This window comes from Dermacentor variabilis, chromosome 7, assembly GCF_050947875.1.
Source record: "Dermacentor variabilis isolate Ectoservices chromosome 7, ASM5094787v1, whole genome shotgun sequence".
NCBI classification, from domain to species: domain Eukaryota; kingdom Metazoa; phylum Arthropoda; class Arachnida; order Ixodida; family Ixodidae; genus Dermacentor; species Dermacentor variabilis.
Window position 1 is genome coordinate 116,315,755 of NC_134574.1, and position 21,401 is coordinate 116,337,155.

General features: G+C 47.6%; 1 protein-coding gene across 1 annotated transcript; it reads right to left on the bottom strand.

Annotated features, from left to right (window-relative positions):
- Positions 1-13,562: 13,562 nt before the first annotated feature.
- On the bottom strand, positions 13,563-19,495 carry LOC142587051 (sulfotransferase ssu-1-like). The gene is made up of 3 exons (XM_075697935.1): positions 19,104-19,495; positions 15,484-15,960; positions 13,563-14,721 (listed from the first exon to the last, which is right to left on the bottom strand). Exons 2-3 carry the CDS (start codon positions 15,937-15,939, stop codon positions 14,233-14,235), a joined length of 945 nt encoding a protein of 314 aa, XP_075554050.1. The 5' UTR covers positions 15,940-15,960; positions 19,104-19,495; the 3' UTR covers positions 13,563-14,232.
- Between the last annotated feature and the right edge of the window lie 1,906 nt (positions 19,496-21,401).

Here is a 21,401-nt window from a genome sequence, read left to right on the forward strand (position 1 = left end):
CGCTGTTGACCTCGACGCTCCAGCCGCCGGCACGCTGTTATTATACGCAAGCCAAGCGGTAATCTGAAGGCGAGGCCGTGGCTCAACGCTCGTGGCCGTCTCGTGGTTTTGTTCCGCATCGAAGAAAACGCCCTGTCTCCCTCGTGCAGTTGAAGGAACCGCACTACAGGCGTTCTTCCTCGCCAGCGTTGTTGGAAATGACAGTGCTGTGCTTCATTACAATCGAGCGCCGATTCTCCGGCCAGTTGCATGCGACTTTGGTGTCAGTGTCGTTAACGACGGGTAACGTCGGCGGTTCTGCAAATCGGTTAGCACTCAGCCGTAGAAACATCGCGACACTTGTTGCGAGACACTTCCGTATCGGCGCGTATAATCATGTGCCCGAGTTATACTAAAGTCAGATTCAGCCTGAATTGTCGATCAAAAAAGAAAGCGAACTGCCGCATACTTCTTAAATTAGCTTTGCGGCGTCATCATTTATCTTTTTTTTTTGCTGCTTGCATGCACAAATGCGTTGCTGTATATTATCTAACGCACATTCAGAGCCTAAAAAAATTTATTAGTCATGATTGCAGCGACCATTGACCGAGTTTTGTATGCACAAAACCTCGCGACAAGATATTTATATGTACGTACAAGTTTCCACTAAATCTACGTATCTAAGAAAAAGACACTATATATAATGCGTCAAACAAGGCAAAGAAACATGTTGCGCGCTCAGAGATTAACAAATCACAGCCCCTCCCCTCTTCTTCCACTCCCCCTGATGTATCGCTCGCGATTGGAGGCGGCGCGCTTGCTCCCCGCTTTTCTCCTTTGCGCACACAAGACTGAGCCACCATCGCCGGCTCATCCAAGCCCCCCCCCCCCACCCCCTACGCTTTCACTCGCACATACAGCACGCGGCGCGCGGTGACGATCTTAACGCCCTTGCTGGCGATAAGATTAGGGCGACGGCGACGGCAGAAATGCGCTTGGAGTGTCCATATAATTGATATCGCAATAATATATTAAGAGTATCCGGGAACTGAAGTGTCCCGTGGGCCATTACTTTTCGCAAAAGAAGAATAATAAAATCGAACTTTCGCCATGGGGCAATTTGCTGCGCCGCCACAATGTCTTTGTTTCTTTTGTGCAGCGGAGGCACGGGAAAGAAAAAAAAGGCAAGGAAAAGCTTGTTGGCCACAATATAATGCCTACTTTGAACACCTAATGTGGCTACCGAAGGAATAGCGAAGAAAACGTGAGACGCTTGGTCCACCGAGAACCCTATGCATACTACTCGGTATCCTACACCGGGAGACATTGCGCTCAAGGGAACGCGCTGAAATCCCTCGAGTCCTCGCAGTGATAGCGGCTACCGACAATGCATTTTTTGACGCACTAGCGTTAAGGCTTATTGAATAGAAGTTCATTCCAACAAGCTTAATCAAGAAAGTACATGTGGTCTTGACGTAGAGAAAAAAAAACACCAACAATGACGTCACATTACATGAACAGCTAGTGTACATTACGATGAAACAACAAACATTGAGGTTACATACAATCTGGCAGGTGTTGTTACCTGCCCGGAATTAGGGTGTCAGTAAGGTAACAGCTGCGCGGTAATGCGCCCATTGTGAAGTTTTATGAAACGTGTCGACCATTTCCGCTGAAACTGGTCTTCATCTTGGTTAATCAGGTCCACACAAGCCTGTTCATACATGTTCTTGCGCAAGCGGCGTAGTAACCGGTATATCGCTCTCTTTGGCCGTCCCTGTATTGCCGCAGCCCCTCTTTGTCGTCACAACACGAATGCTCTCACGCACCACAAGACAACTTCGAAGAGTCTTCGGGGTTGCGTTCTCGAATCGATGCGTTCACCGAACATGTGCCACAGTAAGCATCAAAATGTTTTTGTAACAGTACAATCAAATAGAGCATGCCGTAACGTTTATTTCTGTCTGCACTGAGGGCAGCGGTTATGGGAAGATATTACGCACGCTGCAGTGCGGTTCCGCGTAGGCAAAACGAGCCAACCTCGACTCCACTCGAAGTCGCGCACCTCGGCAGGCACGGCCGATGTCGTTAGCCTGCTCCAGTTGACGTTCTTGCAATGCTGCAGATCTTCCTGCGTCAAGAGCTCTATTGCTAGTAATTCGCACACCTCCGTTGCCGGTGTGTCAAGTACACGTATATTTGGTAAGGTTGATCTGATTGATTGAAGGCAGCTGCATACATATTTATAAAATGGTGGTGCCTGTTCCGCCGTAGGTCTTCTTCTTATTCCTGATAAAAAGACCTTCCTGGACTTTCCTAAGAAATAGTCGACAAGTTTCCTGCCTGGATATTCCGGATTGTTCACGAGGCCGTAAAAACCTTGCAATGCCGACGGAGCTCACACGGGATGCTAAGTCCTCTTATGTTTGTTGGAAGCTGAAGGAGTGGACGTGCCACTAATTCTGTTTTGTCTTCCCAGAGGAAAGAACCACAGAGTGTAGCTAGTTTCTGTGAAGTCCTGCGGGGTGGGTCCGCTGTGCGCGCAACGTAGTAAAAGGTTGCGCAAGTGCTGGTTTTTAATATCAAGCTGCGCTCTGCTAGCGTCAGCGAGAACTTTGATACCACTGATAGCTTCTTTTCTGCTCTCTTACGCAGATCTCACCACGTCTCCTGCGCCACTTCGCCAGACGTGAGGAAAACTATTCCCAGGACTTTAATCCCTGCTACACACTCAGCTTCTCCGCCTTAGTTTTGTCGTTATTCAGAGGGGCTCCGGATAATTCAGACTAACAGTTAAACAAATGTAAGAAGGCATAGTAACTGTCTTCATTTCTTAAAGAGAAGGGCACGGCGCCGGCATATGCCGACACATTTATCTCTCCTTGGCCTGGCAAGGGAAATGCACGTACCGCTGGGCAAAGTGAAATGCAGAGTTAAATGGGCCAAGGCATAAAACGAACAGGTGAGGGCTCAGTGAACCCCCTAGCCTAACGCCGCGCGTGATGGGGAAGGAATCGCTTAGGAAACCGTTGACGAGCAGCTTGGCCGATAAGCTCGAGTACAAGAAGCCGATCTTGTCTACGAATTAGGCAGGAAAACCGAATACTTCCAGCACATCGAATAGATACGGATACTCAACACGATCGAAAGCTTTCGCTTGGTTCAGCGAAATCAAGTATCCTGAAATTCGTGTCCTAGAAGCGAAAGCAAAACGATCCCTTGTCAATGCTAGAGATGACAGAAATTTATTGCACTGGTACTCTACACTATCAAAAAGTTCGCACCTTTTGGGGTGTATATCTGCCACACAACAATAATAGTCATGTGCCTTGATGCGTTTCCTGTCTTTAACGCTGCGTGCCCTGTACTTTTCAGTAACGAACGTCTTGCGCGTTATCAGCATGACATAGCATTCCCGACAGAAGAGTAGCGGGCGCAGCGTTTTCAAGAAAGGAAACGCATCAAGGCACATGACGATTGTTGTGTGGCAGATATATACGCCAAAGGGTGCAAACTTTTTGATACACTCTTAGAAATATTTACACCCTTTGGGGCTTATCTTGTCCCACAACGATAATCGTCATCTGTCTTGCCCGAGTTTCCTTTCTTGAAAGCTCGGCGCTCGCTACTTTCCTTTCGAGAAGCTGCGTCACACTGATAACGCGCATGCCATTCGTGACTGGGAAGTACCGGGCTCGTAGCATTAAAGAAAGCAAACGCGGGCGCGACAGATGACGATTATTGCTGTGGGACAAGATACGCCTCAAAGGGTGTAAATATTTCTAAGAGTGTAGTGTACGCATCCGCGTCGGGCTGATTATGTCTGGAAGAACACTACTCATTTTCGTTGGTAGCATTGACGAGACTATCTTGTAGCCTGCATTTCACAGCGTCATCGGCCGCCAAGACCCTGGGTTGCAGGCCTGGCCGCCTGACTTGGGGAGGAGGATGATCCGGCTATCGCGGAAATAATTTGGCCGAATGCCATCTGATATGAACTTACTATACTTGGACAAAAGCGCTTCTTACACGGCATTGAAAAATCCCTTGCAAAACTGGACTGGGATGCCGTCTGGGCCCGGCGAAGAGCAGGCATTCATGTCTTCTGCTACTTCTCGGTACTCTTCAAGTGTCGGTGGCTCGCACAGGTGCTGTACGACGTTGTCTAACACTTGGGACACGGCTCGACAGAATTCCCTGAGTCTTTCGCCGTAATCATTCCCGCTCCAACTGCCTTCATTCGTCAGACCAGTGCACAAGATTGTAAGGCTGGAAAACTGCCGGTGAAAGAGTCAGGCATAAAGGCATGGGCAAGCTAGGCCTAAATCCCGCGCACTCCATGCAAGCTAGGCCTTGGCGCCTTCCGGGCAAGCTAGGCCTTGGCGCCTTCTTGGCTCAAATGAGCCAAGAAGGCGACCCGGTGCATGGCGTCATAAGGGGCATCTCGCTCGAGGATACGGCCCAGGAGATTGAGGACAATGTTGTGCACAAGCACAACCCAACGGCCCTACAGGCAAACCGAATCCGTAAGACTCGATCAATTGTCATTGCATTCAAAGGGCACAGAGTACCCAATTACGTGAGATACGGTAACCTGCTCACGGAGTGCACGTTGCACAGAAATCGACGTGTGCTATGCGTGCCGAAGATTGAGCCACAGAATGGACGTGTGCCCGAACCTTTCGAACACGATCTGCCGAGTGTGCGGAGTCTCCAACCCCGCCGAAGACCATGGATGTGTCCCGAAGTGGTAAGCGCCCGTCATGGCGACTTGAAGGGACCGTTGGGCAAAGAGAACAGGCGTGGTAAGGTGGGCGGAGGGAAGACCAAACTGGGGGCGCGTATGCAACTTTCAAGACCATCACCAGATCATGCTGCTCTTGGCCTACCACTGACGTAGCCTCCTGCCACACTGATATGCGATGTACCGGGAGACCCCAGCAGCAGGAAGTGCGCATATTGATCTGTACCCTAGCCAGAAGATGGACAACCGACGGAAGATGGCTGGCCTAATTTGAAACCCTCGTGCGGCGCGGGGCCGGACGGCCTTACAGGCATGTTTGTCCGCCAGCTGTTTCAGCAGCATCCCCACTTCTTTCTGTCTGTATTTAACAGTGCTCTCAAACTGGGCCACTTCCCCTCCTGTTGGAAGGTTGGCAGGATAGTTTTCATACTGGAGCCTGGTCGTCCCCCTGACCTTCCATCCGTGTACAGGCCCTTTGTCATGAAGTCGCTTTTCGGTAAGGTCCCCGAACGCCTACTAAATTCCTGGCGATACTATTTCCTGCTGTAGCCTATGCGGAGGCAAACACCTGACCGCGGACAAGGCCTGCAAAGCCCGCTTCAAGACGCCCTACATCGTCTGCCGGCGACGCTGGGAACGGCGCCGATCGGATGAAGAGGACGCCGGGAGAAGGAACTCAGACAAGAGAGGTCCTGCAGGCAAACCCCGCCGTAGCGCCTCCGAACAATGAGGCCGGTCATACACGCCAGGCCGCAGCAGCAACAACAGTGGCGGCGGAAACGGCCGCCAGAGTGGGCTTTTGTAAAAAATGTTCTTTTTAACTTGTGGTATTGGAGTCCATTTCTGGCAGCTTCATCCGCTCTTTAATTACCCGAAATGCCGGCATGGCCAGGCATCCACTGGAACTTTATGCAATGCCCAGCAATCTTAGCCCTGTGGTGAAGATAAGCAAGGTGAAATGCTGCAGGTTGATTATTGCAACGCTTGTTCCTGTTCCACATACTTTGTAGGGCTGCTTTTGAATCTGTGAAAATCACCCATGTCTTTGGCGGCTGCTGTCGAAGGACATACACAAGGGCCTCCTTAATGCCATATAGCTCCGCTGAAGTAGATGATGTCGCTCGCTCAAGACGAAACGAGAATCGTTGCCCTGTAGAGGGAACAAAAGGTCCGCATGATGAACGATGTGGAGTTGTAGAGCCATCCGTGAAAATGTGCGTTGCGGCTGTGTGTTATTTGTGCAGGAAAGGAATGCTGTAAACCTTACCTGCCTTTACGCCCCACATCTTGTAGTCATGCTTTAAAATTATCCACTATGTATTCATTTATTTTGCCTTCTTCACCTTTAGACCCAAACATTTCTGCAAGAGTAATGCCGCGCGTTATATTTGCGTCTGTACATATACTATCACATCTTCGCCGAACGCGCAGAACGTTACTTTATTACGGGCGTTATTTTTTTATTCGCCTTGTTTGACCACACGCCATAATGTGGTAATGAAATTACGCGTGACCATGGAGGCCCGTCTCATGAAGGTTCTGCAAGCGTGACTTATTAAATGTATTGTCCGTGATTCATTCTACACATTGTTTACTGGTTGGTAAGTTCATTGTACACCTAAGAGCACTTTCACAGACTCTCCTTGTTTCCGGGCATGTCGAAAGTAAGCAGCTGGCATCCTCTGAAGAGGAAGCAGTGACGCGCTTCGGACACTAGACATTGGGTTCATATAATTGACCGAAGTGATGAGTGATGAAAGAGGTGACCCGGCTTTTACGCGCTTAATCATTCTTGCGTTTTCACACGATAAGCATGAGCAGCCTTAATCAGCAGATCCTGCGCATTGCGAGACCCTCTCATCTGACTTGAAACAGTAGTACACTGCTCTTTGATTTGTTATAAAGGTTTTTAATATGATTACGGCTTTGCAGTTTGTCATGATGTGAAAAAAAGCCGGCCGATCCCACACCCTGTGAGAATCGATGTTATGCGAAACAGTGTCCGGAGAGCCTATCAAGTTAAAGAAATGACCATGAGAGCACCAAGACGTAGGCGGCAGTTTCGTGACCTACATGACACGCATGTGATGACATTAGTGCCATGCCGTATCACCTATTTTCCTCATACACTCTTGTCTTACTATGACAATTTTGGCACATACAAAGACGTAGGCGGCTGTTTCATGACCTATATGACACGTATGTCATGACATTCCTGTCATGGCGTACCATTTAAGTTCGTCATACACTCTGAATATACTGTCGCGAAGACAATGTAACGCGGCCTTCTTTGCTGTCTTTCGGGGAATTTTGTGGGGTCCTTGACGCGGGGCAAACCTTTGTACACAAATGACCTCGACGGCGCCGCGGACAGTGCTGCCGCGCGGCCGCCGCCCCCGCCGCACCTGACGTCACACCTGCACATGTCGCGTCGTCTTCTCACGCTCGGCTGTCAAAGGCCAATTAGTTATGGTCAGAGTGCTTTTGTGTACGGAGTGTTGACGCGACCATTTCTTGACCCCTTGAACTCTGCCGCTTATTGGATGATGTCGGCTTGCCTGATTGGTCGGAGTAACGAAGTAGCGCATTGGTGGAGAAAAGTGTCTCTTGGATGCTGGGGAAACTTATTTAAGGAATAGTTTGGGGTAGTTTAGAGTGAGCAAGTAGACAGCAGCAGACGGCGCATCTTCACCAGGGGAGACCAGGCCGGTCAGGCAGGCCGACGACGACGGGTATGACATCGTTTTGCTTGTAGATATTTTGTACAGTTTAAACTTAAGGTAAATACCAAGAGGATAAATCTAGTTGTTCAAATGCTACTCTCGTCGTCGTACCTGCGGATTTGGACTTGCCCCTGCCAGAGCTCATCCCCATTCATCTTCCGTCTCCCTGGTGAGTTGATGCGTCTGATATCTCACGGCTGCGTCACTTCGCTACAAAGTGGTGGAGGTGCGGGGTAGCGAAGGCCACGCACTAATATCATGGGCCGTGGCAACAAACCCCAAGAACCTAGCTCTAACAGCGCGAATATAACCGAACCCCCTACTGTTCTCGCTACCATGTCGACCCCTCAAGCGGAACCTTTCATCGGACCGCCAGTCTTTAGAGGCACGCCCGAAGAGTCAATATCCGAGTGGCTGCTTTTCTACGAACACGTAACCTTCCTCAACAACTGGGATGAAGGTACGAAAGTAAAATTTTTATATTTGGCATTAGAGGGCAATGCAAAAAAGTGGCACACCACGCAAATTTTAACGGGTGCCCCTAACACATGGGAAGAGTGGGCGACGCTCTTAAAAACGTCCTTCACAAGTCGTCACTCAGTTGAGATCGCATATTTGCGGCTCCAAAACCGAATGCAGCTGCCATCAGAATCTCCCGAAGATTATTATTATGACGTTGTGCAGCTGTGCGCCAGAGCCAATCCATCTATGACGGAAGAGGAGCGGATGCGGCACCTCATGCGCGGATTGCGTTCGGACGTGCTGGAAAAAATTCTTATTGCAAACCCGGACAGCTGCTCTGCTTTCCTCGAAATTTTACGCCGAATTGATTGGGCAGCTTTTTTGATGACGCGTACATACCAACCAGAAGCGATCGGCACCCACCTCCCTGCCGGCCAGCAGTCGTGCTACCCATTCGCCTCGGCACCTGCCGCCGGAGTGACACCCGCTGGAGCAACAGTGCAGCCGCCTCCAACATGTCTCGCCACCTGCGCTGCGGCAGAGCGTCACTGCCCGCGAGAGGCCACCGACCGCGACAGGGACTTGAGGACGATCGCGGACTCTATAGCCTCATTATTTGACCGCCTGAAAGGTATCGAACAAGATGTACGTCGTCCTCCAGCACCTTGGCCAGCAAGAAATTCCCGTGATGACGACGAGCGACCACGCTGCCAGCTATGCGACCGCATCGGCCACGCTGCGCCCCAGTGCCGGCAATGGCTCCAGGAAAACGGACCCCAGTGGAAGGAGCAGCGCTCTAACTTTGAGCAAGGCAACTCCCGCACGCTTCCCCGACTGCCGCATGATTCCGCGCCAGCAAGCGACGAAAATCCCTTACCGTTGCTCGTGCTGGATCATGTGGACATCGGCGAAAAGCAAAGAGAGGATTCCTGGATGCAAGAAATAATACAGCACCTAGAGCAGCCGAGTGCGCCCGTTGTCAGAAAAACGAAAAGAACGGCACGGAGCTTTCGGCTGGTCGACGGTGTATTGTACAGAAGAGCGAAAGGCTTTCAAGAAGATCGCGCAGCACTCGTTGTCCCCAAGTGTTTGAGATCGGAGCTTCTGAGGCACTGCCATGACGACATAACGGCAGGCCACCTCGGTGTCAAGCGCACATGGGAGAAAATTCGCAGCCGCTATTTCTGGCCAAAGATGTTTTGCCACGTCAACAAGTACGTCCTATCCTGCTCTGACTGCCAGAAACAGCCGCTCGCCCACAGAAAGCCAGCCAGTGTCGCCCCCTTTGTAAGCTCCAAAAATGAGCCTCTACTTCAGGAAGGCCAAGGAACACAACGCGGAACCCAGGACGCCAAGAAAGCGGCCCACCAAACGGACTCTGCTCAAATTCTAGCCGACCAAACCGGCAACAAACGCGACGCTTTTAATGTTGCGCGATTAGAACCGTGCCACGTCAGGCAGTGCTCCGATGATGACGACGCAGACGGCAAATCTCATAACGAACGTCCAAAGAAAAAGAAAATGTGTTGCGTTCGTCGCGTTGTGCAACAATGTAGTTGTCGTGGTGACCGGAGGCATGCCCCGTGTAATCGTGTGTGTGAGATGTCGACTAGTGATCGAGGACAAGCCAAGAATCCGCACGGGACTGAACTTTACTCCAACTGGAGTACATATAACTGGAGGACATTTCATAGGGAGGCTGAGCCTCGAACCATCGCTCCGTATGACACAGACACTGATGTGTATTACAGCTCAAGCGAATAATCTTCATTGTTAATTTTATTGCGTAGCGCGCGCGAATGAACTTTGTTTCTTGTCTTGTGCATTTTGTTTCCATTTTGTCAAAACTTGTTTGTTTTGTTTTACGTGATGCTAAATCTTCCTTACGGATACTTCAGTTCTTTATATGAATCCCTAATGTGCGCGTTTAACTTCTTGAGCCATGTTTTATTTTGTAGTAATGATTTGTAACGAGTGGGACACTCTTTTTCGTAGGGGGGAGGTGTCGCGAAGACAATGTAACGCGGCCTTCTTTGCTGTCTTTCGGGGAATTTTGTGGGGTCCTTGACGCGGGGCAAACCTTTGTACACAAATGACCTCGACGGCGCCGCGGACAGTGCTGCCGCGCGGCCGCCGCCCCCGCCGCACCTGACGTCACACCTGCACATGTCGCGTCGTCTTCTCACGCTCGGCTGTCAAAGGCCAATTAGTTATGGTCAGAGTGCTTTTGTGTACGGAGTGTTGACGCGACCATTTCTTGACCCCTTGAACTCTGCCGCTTATTGGATGATGTCGGCTTGCCTGATTGGTCGGAGTAACGAAGTAGCGCATTGGTGGAGAAAAGTGTCTCTTGGATGCTGGGGAAACTTATTTAAGGAATAGTTTGGGGTAGTTTAGAGTGAGCAAGTAGACAGCAGCAGACGGCGCATCTTCACCAGGGGAGACCAGGCCGGTCAGGCAGGCCGACGACGACGGGTATGACATCGTTTTGCTTGTAGATATTTTGTACAGTTTAAACTTAAGGTAAATACCAAGAGAATAAATCTAGTTGTTCAAATGCTACTCTCGTCGTCGTACCTGCGGATTTGGACTTGCCCCTGCCAGAGCTCATCCCCATTCATCTTCCGTCTCCCTGGTGAGTTGATGCGTCTGATATCTCACGGCTGCGTCACTTCGCTACAATACTATGCCAATTTTCGTACATAACAAGACGTAGGTGGTTGTTTTATGACCTGCATGACACGAATGCCATAGCCTATCATTTATGTTTGTCATACACTCTTGTCATACTATGACAATCTTGATACATACCAAGTTAACGAAACGATCATGAGAGCCACAAGATGTAGGCGGCCAGACAGCTGGATAGATAGATACATATTGTCAAAGTGGTAGACATTCGCCAGGAAGTGCTTCAAATAATTGAGATGCCGACGCTTCGCCTAAGGACTCCCCCATATATTGCGGGCCGCCTATCGTACATTTCTTGAAACAAAGGCAGCTGCCACAAGGGTTCCACGAAACGACGGGAGCCATAGGGCACGTGCTGCTCTATGGTTTGACGCTGCGGCTTGAACAAGCACACTTTACGTCCTATCTCACTACAGAGCTGTAGTCGACATCGCATTTAATTCATCTTCTATTTACTGTTTCTGAAACGATGGGCGGAACAGAGACGACTATGTGGCCTTCTCAGCCATTCAAACTTGCTTTCGAAATGAGACTGGTGGTGAGCTCTCTTGGCACTGCAGAAGGACTGATCATCGCCTGATTAATAATTACACCCCTTCGTAAAGGCTCGGCCCACGCGCCTTCTGCGAAGCTTTCCTTGACGCCCTCCTCCTTCGCAAAAAGAACAAAAGAAAGGAAAATGCTGTATTAACACTGCACCAACCACGAAGCAGAAGGCAAGAAGCTGAAGTTCACTTCCTGATATGCACTGTGGCAGCACAAGACAACAAGGAAACGGGTCCCAACGTCACCGGAAGGTGACTCCGCTCTTTTGTGCATTTGTCTCGTGGTCTTCGAGATTACGTTTTCGCACCTTAGCGAAAGGCGCGTAGGTGCTATCTCGGAGGCTGCGACTGGACACTGTGCGGCACACGAGGTGGCGCCTCTGGCCGCGGCGCTGCAGCAAGGAACCCACCCAGCAGCGCGGCTGCAAGTACTATCTGGTAGCACTCCCCACCTCGATGGGCTGGCGAAGGAACGCAAACCATTCTTAGAACAGCATGCAGGCTCAAGAAACACGCACCAATTCTGAAGTGTGGCTCCCACTCGTGGGCTTTTATCCACGGCTGCTTTCCCGCAGCCATTGCGGTACGCATCTTGCCCGTGGTCGCCTCTTCCTCAGTCCGCTTCAAGTGTACTTCAGGACGAAGGACTCTCTCAGCGGTCTTTCGTTTGCCCTCTCTTGCCTCAGCTGAGTGTTTTCTATGCCTGAGAACTTTCTAATCATACCCTCCACTCCTCGGTGATCCTCGACTGCTTTTCCATTCTCTTGGCACCAAGTGCGTTGCAGTACAATGCAGCAAGTACAGGGGGCGATGCGGCGCGACGCCTCAGTGCCACCAACGGACAGCTTGGTGTACTATCGTGTTAGGTTGCGTGCTACTCTATGCCGACAGATCTCGGATGCCATGCGAGTATTGCGTTCGCAATGGAAGAGTCACCACAATAATTGGCAACAGTAATATTTTACTCATTATGATGCAACTGGAGTAATTATGTGAGCATTCAGCTCAAAAAGTAGCGAATCGAGCTTGTTTACAGCTACTTCACAACGTGCCATCTCACGCATTGCACGCTTACGTACCGTTGGTCATCTGCACTAGTATAGGTGGTGCATGACTAGCCCCAGTTTCATTTCTTTTTTAATAATCGTTCTGTGATTAACATTTCACTCTTCCTTTCCCTTAACATTTTCCGTTCTATCAGTGTGATATCCATATCCTTATAGTTCTTGTTTCAGCCAATAGATGAATTCGAATTGGTTGAATGTACTGATCATACGTTTGTGTTCAAATATAACGGTTGTAAAGAACCAGATAAACTACTTGTCATTGAGTAATAATGCGTCTCATAAGCACTTTAATGCATTTTCATTCTCCCGAGGACTTTCTTCAGAAAAACAAGTCCCCGTTCCACTACTCGGCGCAGATACTAAAGTGCCGAAGCGAAACATATTCCTCTCTCGGGATCTCTTTTTCTAGTTCATTGGAAATGGTTCAGTTACAGTGTAGCTCTGAAGGAATGGAAAAAAAATGATTCAGCGTGATTTCAACTGGTATATGTTTCGCATGTGTAACTTAAGATATTCAGAGGAAAACTTCATAAAGGTAATATCTTACAGATGAGCGATGGTGCTCCCCGAGAAACCTCCGGTCGCGTTGCATTGACGTTAGAATGCATTGAAAAAAAAAATACTCCAGAAGTGGTGGCCAAGCTGCACCGGAAGCTCTTGCTTGCGAAGTAAAATAAAACATCAGTATTACCAGTATGCCCCCCCCCCCTTCTTCAGTTCCGGATCGATAATCTAGCCCTATCCTACCCATCTTCAAGAAGTTAGTCACCGAGTGAAAACTGAGTCTTTTCCAGGTATTTAATAGTACATTTGTGTTTTTTACATGTAATTCCTTAAAATGAACCATATTATCTGACGTTTAAAAATACAATTTCTTGTGAGGTTGAACTGCAAACTGCAGTTAGTGTCGATGCTCGCCACAGATTTACGGCACAATTTTTCCGTTCTGGCGTCTTTATTAGTTTATCTAAGCATGCAATAAATATAAAAATGTGTTATTAGTGCCACGTTACTTCACGGGTAACTGTGCGCATTTGTTGTGAACAGTTTTGATAGCGTACGATCATATGCAAACACACTTCGTACACGTACCATTTGTGAAGCTATAGCATGCCCAACTTATGGCCATTATATTTTTTTCCTTGTTGTGCGTTACTCTGGAGGTCTTTGGTAAAGACCTTCTCAGTAACGAGATTTGCTGCTGCTCAAACAAGCGCTAAACAAAAAAAAAACATACTCAATATGGGCGCAGTCCAGCGTTTCTCTTTTTTTATGTTTTTAACTTTGAGAGCGAATCCTTTCCCCAACGACGCACCGCTACCGCGCTGCGAAGCTTCAGAGAAAAATTTTCTGAATAATTTTACTGCCCAAATAACAGAACAATAGGAAATACATTAGGTACGGGAGAACAAAATATGCACAAAAAGATCCCAATGCTTAAGTTGCAATATGAAAGGGAGAACAGGTGGTTACAGCTAGCTCGGTTCGACATCGTGATCTTGGGTTCTTGCAGTGTACCACACGAAAATTAAAAAATAAATAAAACAGAGTAAATGCATCAAAATATATTTCTACTTAGTACCTTTCCTAAAAGAAAGACTGAAGTATCAAAATTTCTTTTGAAAGTATGGCGAGTGTTGGTAAATTTTCGCGTAAAGAGTGAATAAAATATGGTGGAATATTTGCCCTCACGAGCGCTGAAAAAGCTTTAGCTATGCAAGGAAGACAGTTCAATTCATAACGGATAAAAGTGTTCAGCTGCATGTACTGAGACATATTTCCAAAGAAAAGAAACTGCAAATATAGTGTAGCTTCTATAAAACATTTGCTTTAAATATTACGGCGTTGAATTACACTTTCTCGGCGAACTTGCCAACACTTAAGGTTGTACCGTACATTACCATTGGTTGCGAACAAAGAAATCCTGGAGACAAGAGCAGGAAACATGTTCCCTGGATCAAACATTGAATATAATACGGCGGCGCCTTCTTATGGATCGCGTTAGAGTTCAAGCTAAAATATCATGGAAGATCATGGTCACGCCACAGTTCCATAACGTCACTTCCGCTGGTTTTAGAGGCGATCCAAGCCTTTGTCTTTTCTAGCTGTTCTGCCGTGAAGTAATTCCTCCAATCTCCGACGATGCCTTTCCTCACAAAACCAGCACCATCGTGCTTATCGATGTTCCTATCTGGATGCCTGTTCAAAGGCTCTGTCGAGGTCAGTGATATTTCGGTGACTGCTTTGACTATTTCCTTTATCCGCTGTGTCGGCGGATCCTTAAAGAAAGCCTTCATGCTTTCCAGACTGCAGGCATCCAAGATGCGCTGGAACAGGGCTTCGTCCTTCCGAAGAGCAGCACCATGGTCGTCACCGAGGAAGTCGGCGATCTTCAGTACCTCTCCTCTCGTGTCCTGCTTCAGTTCCTCGTACGTCAAAAATAGAACGTTCTCTTCCCCTCTGCGGTCGTACCAAGGAAGCAGATGAGCGAAGTAGTCACCGTAGATAACCTGCGAAAGTATACAGACAAACGCAAGGTCAGCACGATATAGTATTGCACCCAGTTATGACGACTAGACAAGGATGGTGTGGCTGGCACCTAAACGTATTCAATAAATGCAGGCTTCAAGTTTTCGTCTTTGCGATACCAGTACTTATGCCATTTCGTTAACCCGCCGTGGCTTTCGTTGAAGCACGAGGTCAAGAGATCAAATCCCGGCCACGCGGCTGCATTTCGACGGGAGTTAAATGCCAAAGAGCTCGTGTACATATGTTTAGATGCACGTTAAAGAAATCCTTGTGGTCAAAATTGATCCGGAGTCCCCCGCTATGGCGTGCCTCACAATCAGATTGCGGTCTTGGCACGTAAAACCCCGTAATTTGAATCTTGATTTGGCATTTTGTTGCGTCTATTGACAATGAAGCATACACGTTCTGTTTTTTTGCGGCTTGCTTGGAGGTAAGGCGCCTTTCTTCGTGAGAAGAAATACAAGACCATTACTGTTGACCGAGCAGATTAACATGAAAAGAAATGCAGTTTTCTTAAGAGGAAGACACCGACGTCGTTCCTTCCCGCTGTCTTTTAGAACAATATCAATGAACCGCTCAAAATATTTTTCTACAGTAATTATTTGGATTGGGGACGAGTATATTCATTTAATATTTCTTGCTAACGTTTAGAAAGTTACGTTCAAGTGGTATTAGAGTATTTTTAGGTGTGCAATATTTGCTAGGGCTAGCATGCCCTAAGCAAGCTAAAGATTCAAAATCACCTTTCCCGACAGGAACATGGAGAGGAAGCTCTCGAAAGAGACATCAGTCACCGTCTTCAGTGTGAATCCCTTGATGAAGTGGTAGAAGGACACGGCACAGTCATACGGGTTCCTGGTGACGTAGATGTATTTGCAACCCTTGACAGGCTGAAGAACATTTGGTGGAAGATGGGTCATGATGGGTCCGTTTCTCGACGGATTATTGGCCGCTTCGGCGCCGATCATATCTATGAAGGGACTCAAGAGACCAAATTCGCGCAGGCTCGGCAGGGGCTTGGCGCGCGTCAATATGTTGTAGACGATGAACTGGACCCAGTTGGTTCCGCACTTGGGATAAGTTACGATGAAGATGTCGCCTTCCCGAGGCTTGTACTGAATGGCCGAGCGGACGTTTTCCTCACGGAAGGCATTGTGCAGCCAGACGCCAGCGACATCTCGGTACGATTCGACATCCATTGCAGTCTTGCCGTCGGCCCACTGCAGAATAAATTGCAACGTCAGAACGACGAAATATTTGTGGAAGTGTAAAACAATTTACCGCGTAACTGCACCGAAGCTCCTGCTAGTGGGTAATGAACATGAAGACCGGTCAACAGCACAAACAACATGCTACCAAGGAGGGTCGTACGAACTCGTCCAGAGTGCCCATGTGCATCCACTCATTTTTTTTCCTTTTGCGTTGTTTCGCAGCTGTTTCACTAGGAAATGCCTGTTGGGAACAGATTCATATATTTCACATACACTTCAAATAAAACGAGTGCGATGTGAACTCGTCGTTTACGGTAACGCCAAGCTTTATCTTAGAGACAGTGAATGTATGAACCGAACGGCGTTCCAGGATACTGCTGAAGGGAAGCAGAGATTAAATCTTTCCGAGTGAAGAATTTATGTCGGTAATATATTACCGCTGTTTTCCGGGAGAACGGTCATTCGAAGGATTTGTGTGTCACCGAACTGGTTAGTACCGGAAGTATGACGAACTTTGGTTTCCGTCGGGTGAATAAACGTCCATTTATAGAAGTGGAACTCACGCGCTGAAGATAAAGTAAGCAGCTCAGATTGGTTAACCTTAAGTGCTAACGATAAAATGAGGTTAATTTAATTCAAACAATACAAAATATCGGCTTACGCAACGACGCCTGATTAAGGCGCCTACTTGTGCGAGCACGCACAGTAATGAGCTAAAGAAGGTGATCGCTACCACAGTATGCTGAAGAGCATAGCAGCACCACCTGGCGGCCAGCCAATCAAGATCCCATGACGTCGAATGCGGTGCTGCCTCCATGTGCGTTCCTATATCATCGTCGACATGACCATTCACTGTGTCCGACGTGCCATGCAATCACTTTGCGAATTCTACGCGAGCCGCCGATATCATAGCATACCGATAGCGCAGGCGCGTCGGACAGAGTGGACGGTCATGCCAATGAATAATATAGGGACTCACATGCGCACTTAGCCGCAATTGACGTCACGCTAGCTTCGGTGACGCCAAGCCATGGATGCTGCCGTACTTTCCTGCGCGCGCTCGCAGGATTTCACTGCTTTTGCTCAAGACATTAGAGTGGTCGACGCTAATCTTGGAGAAGATAGCTCTAGATGGCGAGCTTTCTTACTCAACATTGAGAAGCGTTATGCGGGCAATAGTTTTTTGCTACTTACTGTAACATATTGCGAGATACCTTTGGGCTGTCGCTCTGAGTTACGGTAAAGGCCCGCTAACTTCACGAAGCTGTATCATTCGAGGATTACGGGACCCCAAATGCCGACAAGCGACAGTTTTCACAAAGAAGCGCGAGCTTTTCCCGCCGGCGATAGGATGGGCCCAAGTGCTCCTTCCATGAATGTGGTGGCCGCTGCAAAACCTATAAGGCAAACGAAGACCTCGAAGGTGCTTGATGTCAGTGCATAGCAAGACCAGCAAACAGCCACAAAAGAGCCACCACTATTCCCTGTCGATCGGCCCAATCGTGTCGGCACTACCGACCTAAAGATAATGTGAAACTTGTTCTTCCAGTAAATTAGTAGTCACCAGAGCAAAGTGCTAGTTGAATTGTATTTCTCGGAATAAGCCACGACCACTGTGAAACCTCCGGCGTGAATGAGAGTTGTGATCCAAAGCAAGTTCAGGAGCTCAAAACGAGCATTCTGCCATTAGTATACTGACCAGCAGTACGCCGTATGCGCTGGCTTTGCAGCACTAAACTATCACCTAACATTTCCTTTTTTTCTGCTATACTATGACGAGGAAAAAAACTAAGTGGTCTCAAAAGTGGGCATTATGTCGTCGTAGCTGGTATTTTCGGAAGCAAAGGCCTCTGCTTCACTGAAGCAAAGTGCAGGTTTATCGATGCGGCTAATGTGGCCTTCCAGAAAGTTCGCCATCTGCAAGCACGCTGTGGTTGCGAAAAACTTGCTTGTAGTGTGCTCGTGCAACTATTCATTCGCTCACGTCTTTTAATGACGGTGTTCATAAGGCGTCCAAACTGATATTTTTCTGGGAACACAACGCAGACTTTTCACAACAAATATGGGACCTGTCGTGGGAATTTTTAAGTAATATGAGCCCAGTTTCCCATATTTAAAAGAATTGATTACGAATTCCGACATTTTAGAGATTTCGCACTATATTGTGAAGAGAACTAAATATTTCGTATGACTAGAGGTGCTGGTTATTGAGTAGAAGGCCTTCTGATTAGACAAAGAAAACGTTCTAACTCCTGTAATGCCGAGCAAACCATGCAGCTTCTCTTTGCGACTGATAGTCTACGCCTTATAATACCATGGTTTTGGTTAGCAGAGGGTTATGTGTAAGATCACTATAACGCTAATAAATTTTGTTGTCACAACGAAGAGAATTCACAAGTACGTTATGCGACCATAGGGAGATGCTATGACTAGCAAGGGCTAATTTGTTGGAGTCCGCACTGGCCCCAGAAAACAGACATTTCTTAGCTTTTCTTGAATGGCTAACACAAATCTCTCGAAAGAGTTTGCATACTGCATTATAAGGGCCTCTATACGTCCATTGAATGAATATTAGGGAACAAATTGGTATCCGACACCATGACCCAAAAATGTGTGAGCGTCTTTGCCTTGGCAAATGTAAATGCTTAAGAATTTCACTACAGTTGTCAGCTGCCTCAAACTGCGCATAATTTGGGTATTCTTTTCTTCAAGCACATTGTTTGGGAGAAAACTTAAGTATGTAAATTTCCCTGCAGTGACATGTAAAGGAACATTTTTCAGCATAGCCTTCGCTTTCAATGCCCACTGCACTTTTACCAAATGAAATGGGAAGAAAAAAATTTGATTGATTAGAAGCCAGCGAACCAAGAGACGTGGGCGGTTAAAAACATATTTTGAAAAATTGCTGTGAAAAGAAAACTTTGTAGAGACTTGTCGTCGTTATGCAGTTACGCAAGCGTAATATAAGCCATCCGGAAAAATTTTGAAGCACAGCGCAAGTCGAAACCTTGTGAAAAGTTATTGCACAAATCAGAACGAAAATTGCGTTTTAGCAATGCTAGCTATAATGGACTAAGTTCTACTAGGTTCGCGCATAACTGGACAAAGCTGCACAGAATACGCCTCAGACACTAAAAGAACTGATGTCTTACCTTTTAGCAAGCAGATGGGTCGATGAAAGCCGTTAACTAGTCCCAGCCGTAAAAATAACTGCCGTCTCTGAAGTACTGTTCTCGTTCACTGAGCTCGAGGGAACTGATCGTAGCGGAAAGGCGTAAGTGTTATGCAAATAGCTGGAGGAAAACACATGCGCGAGGCTACTGCCCCCTGCAAGAAACAGGTTTTGCTTGTCTAAGCACAGCGCCTGATTGCACGAACATCGCCCTCCGGCCGGAGCTGGCGAAGTTCAAGCAGTGTATTGCGATAACACCGATGTCTTCCTTCCGTGCCTTGGTTGGTGCCAAGAAAATTCCGCTACGCGTGTAGTGATAACGAATGGCAGTATCGCACTGGAAGTGGATGCGAGCTTTGAAGCAAACGCCCCTATCTTGAGTGTTTTTGGAAGCGATGGGCAGAGCAAAGACATCTATTTCTGTCCCAGACATTTATGCTCGTGTCTTACTGGCACACGGATAATGCGAAGAAGCATGCAGCTCCAAAGTATCAATAATCTACTTTGCAAAATGACCCAAGTTGTCAATCTTGTTACACCTTACTGCACTAAGGCGTGCTCCTGTTGCTTGGAAGAACAAAAACACTTCAGTTAGAAGCGGGGCAAGTATGCGAACAAGTTCTCTTTTTTTTAGTGAAGTGTCCGCCCCTGTGATTGTCGGTGCTTTCACACCTTTGCGACCGTGAAAGCACCAGATTACATGCTTCACCGGGCCTTCCTGAGGTGTTTTCCCACGTGTAGCAACATTTAGCTTGTAGTATGTAAAGGGTAAAGTTTCATCTGAAGCAACAAGCTACGAAAAATTTAAACACCGCCCTCTTAAAAAAGAGAGTCATGGCAGCGTGCATGCAGCAAATACTCTAGAAAAAACTCAACTACTTCTTGAAGCTCTTTTCTACCGGGAAGTAGAGGGCCACAGATTTGCAGGCCACATCGTAGTGACTGCGCAAAATGTTCTATGAATCGACAGCGATAGTCTGTATCGTAGCATGTCTGCGATAGCCTCAGGGAGTACGTTTTTTTTTCACGACAGTGCAGACATACGCCAATACTGTGGCAAAAAATGCGGACTCAAATGTCACTGTTTGCGCATCAATTCTCTCCATCCCGTTCACCAACTGCGCGTACGCCACAGAAAACCCCTGTCACATACGACCACCGATGTCTCGCTCCTCCTGTACGAGAATTTTTTTAAGGCTGTCTTATGTTCCAACGGTCACCATAAAGAAATGCCGCCACCGAAGGAGCGAGACATCGTTCTAGTGACGTTATATGCTACATATGTAACTTTATATAGGGCTCATAATGCAGTCAATGAATGCTCTGATTGAAGCTGCCAATTGAGCTCCGAAACACACAAAAAAAAAATCAGTTTCTTGGCCGTTTGGTTCATTTCACGAAGAAAGTAAAGTGAAAGCACTGTCGATGTGAGAAGTTTCGATATGTAGCTAAGGTCCTCAGGGGAGGGAAAGAGAAAAGAAATCATGAGATATTCCACACTGTGAAGGTGTATGACTAGTGAAGCTGAGCACACGACACAGAGGTGACACAGAATTTTTAACAAAGGTACGGACACATTTATTGTCTTTATTGGTAGTCATCGTAATGGTAGTAACGCACACACATTCTCATATCACCTCTGTTATTATTATATAATTTTCATTACATTCGCGCATAGTACAGACTCCTGAGGAGCAAAGCGCCTAGAAAGAGCCACGGCAGGAAGAGAGGCGATAATGCAGCCGCTGTCCCGAAGAGCCAGAGGACACTAGACATATGTCTCGTTTCGACGGCACTACCACCGCTAGAGAGTGGAAGGAAAGGAATCTAGGTACGCGAGCGTTTGGAATGCCGACAAAGAGAGGGCGGCACGAACATAGAAACAGTTGACGTGGGTCGTCCTTTTTGGGCTAAGATCCGATCGCTTGAAGCGGTAAATATCTTGCTCGGACATCCCTGCGTTCTTGAAAACCCCCGTACTCCTGGAAGGACTTGCTCCCTGCTGAGTAAGCGTCAACGTTGCCGGATTCGCTGCTTGGCTGGTTTTGAACTAGTAACTCCTTTCTTGTTGTTTTTGCGGTATTTTATTGTTCTCTCTTCTCGTAAAATTAATTCAATAGCGTTTCATCGAAGTGCTCTATTTCATTTCTTGCATGCCGGAACTTCTAGTCCATTGGTAACTTTTTTTTTTGCTTCTTGTTTCGCGGCATTCGCGCCGTGGGTTTCTGACTTCGTTTCCTTCTTTTTGTATGCGCGCCATTGCAAGCATGAAACCTAC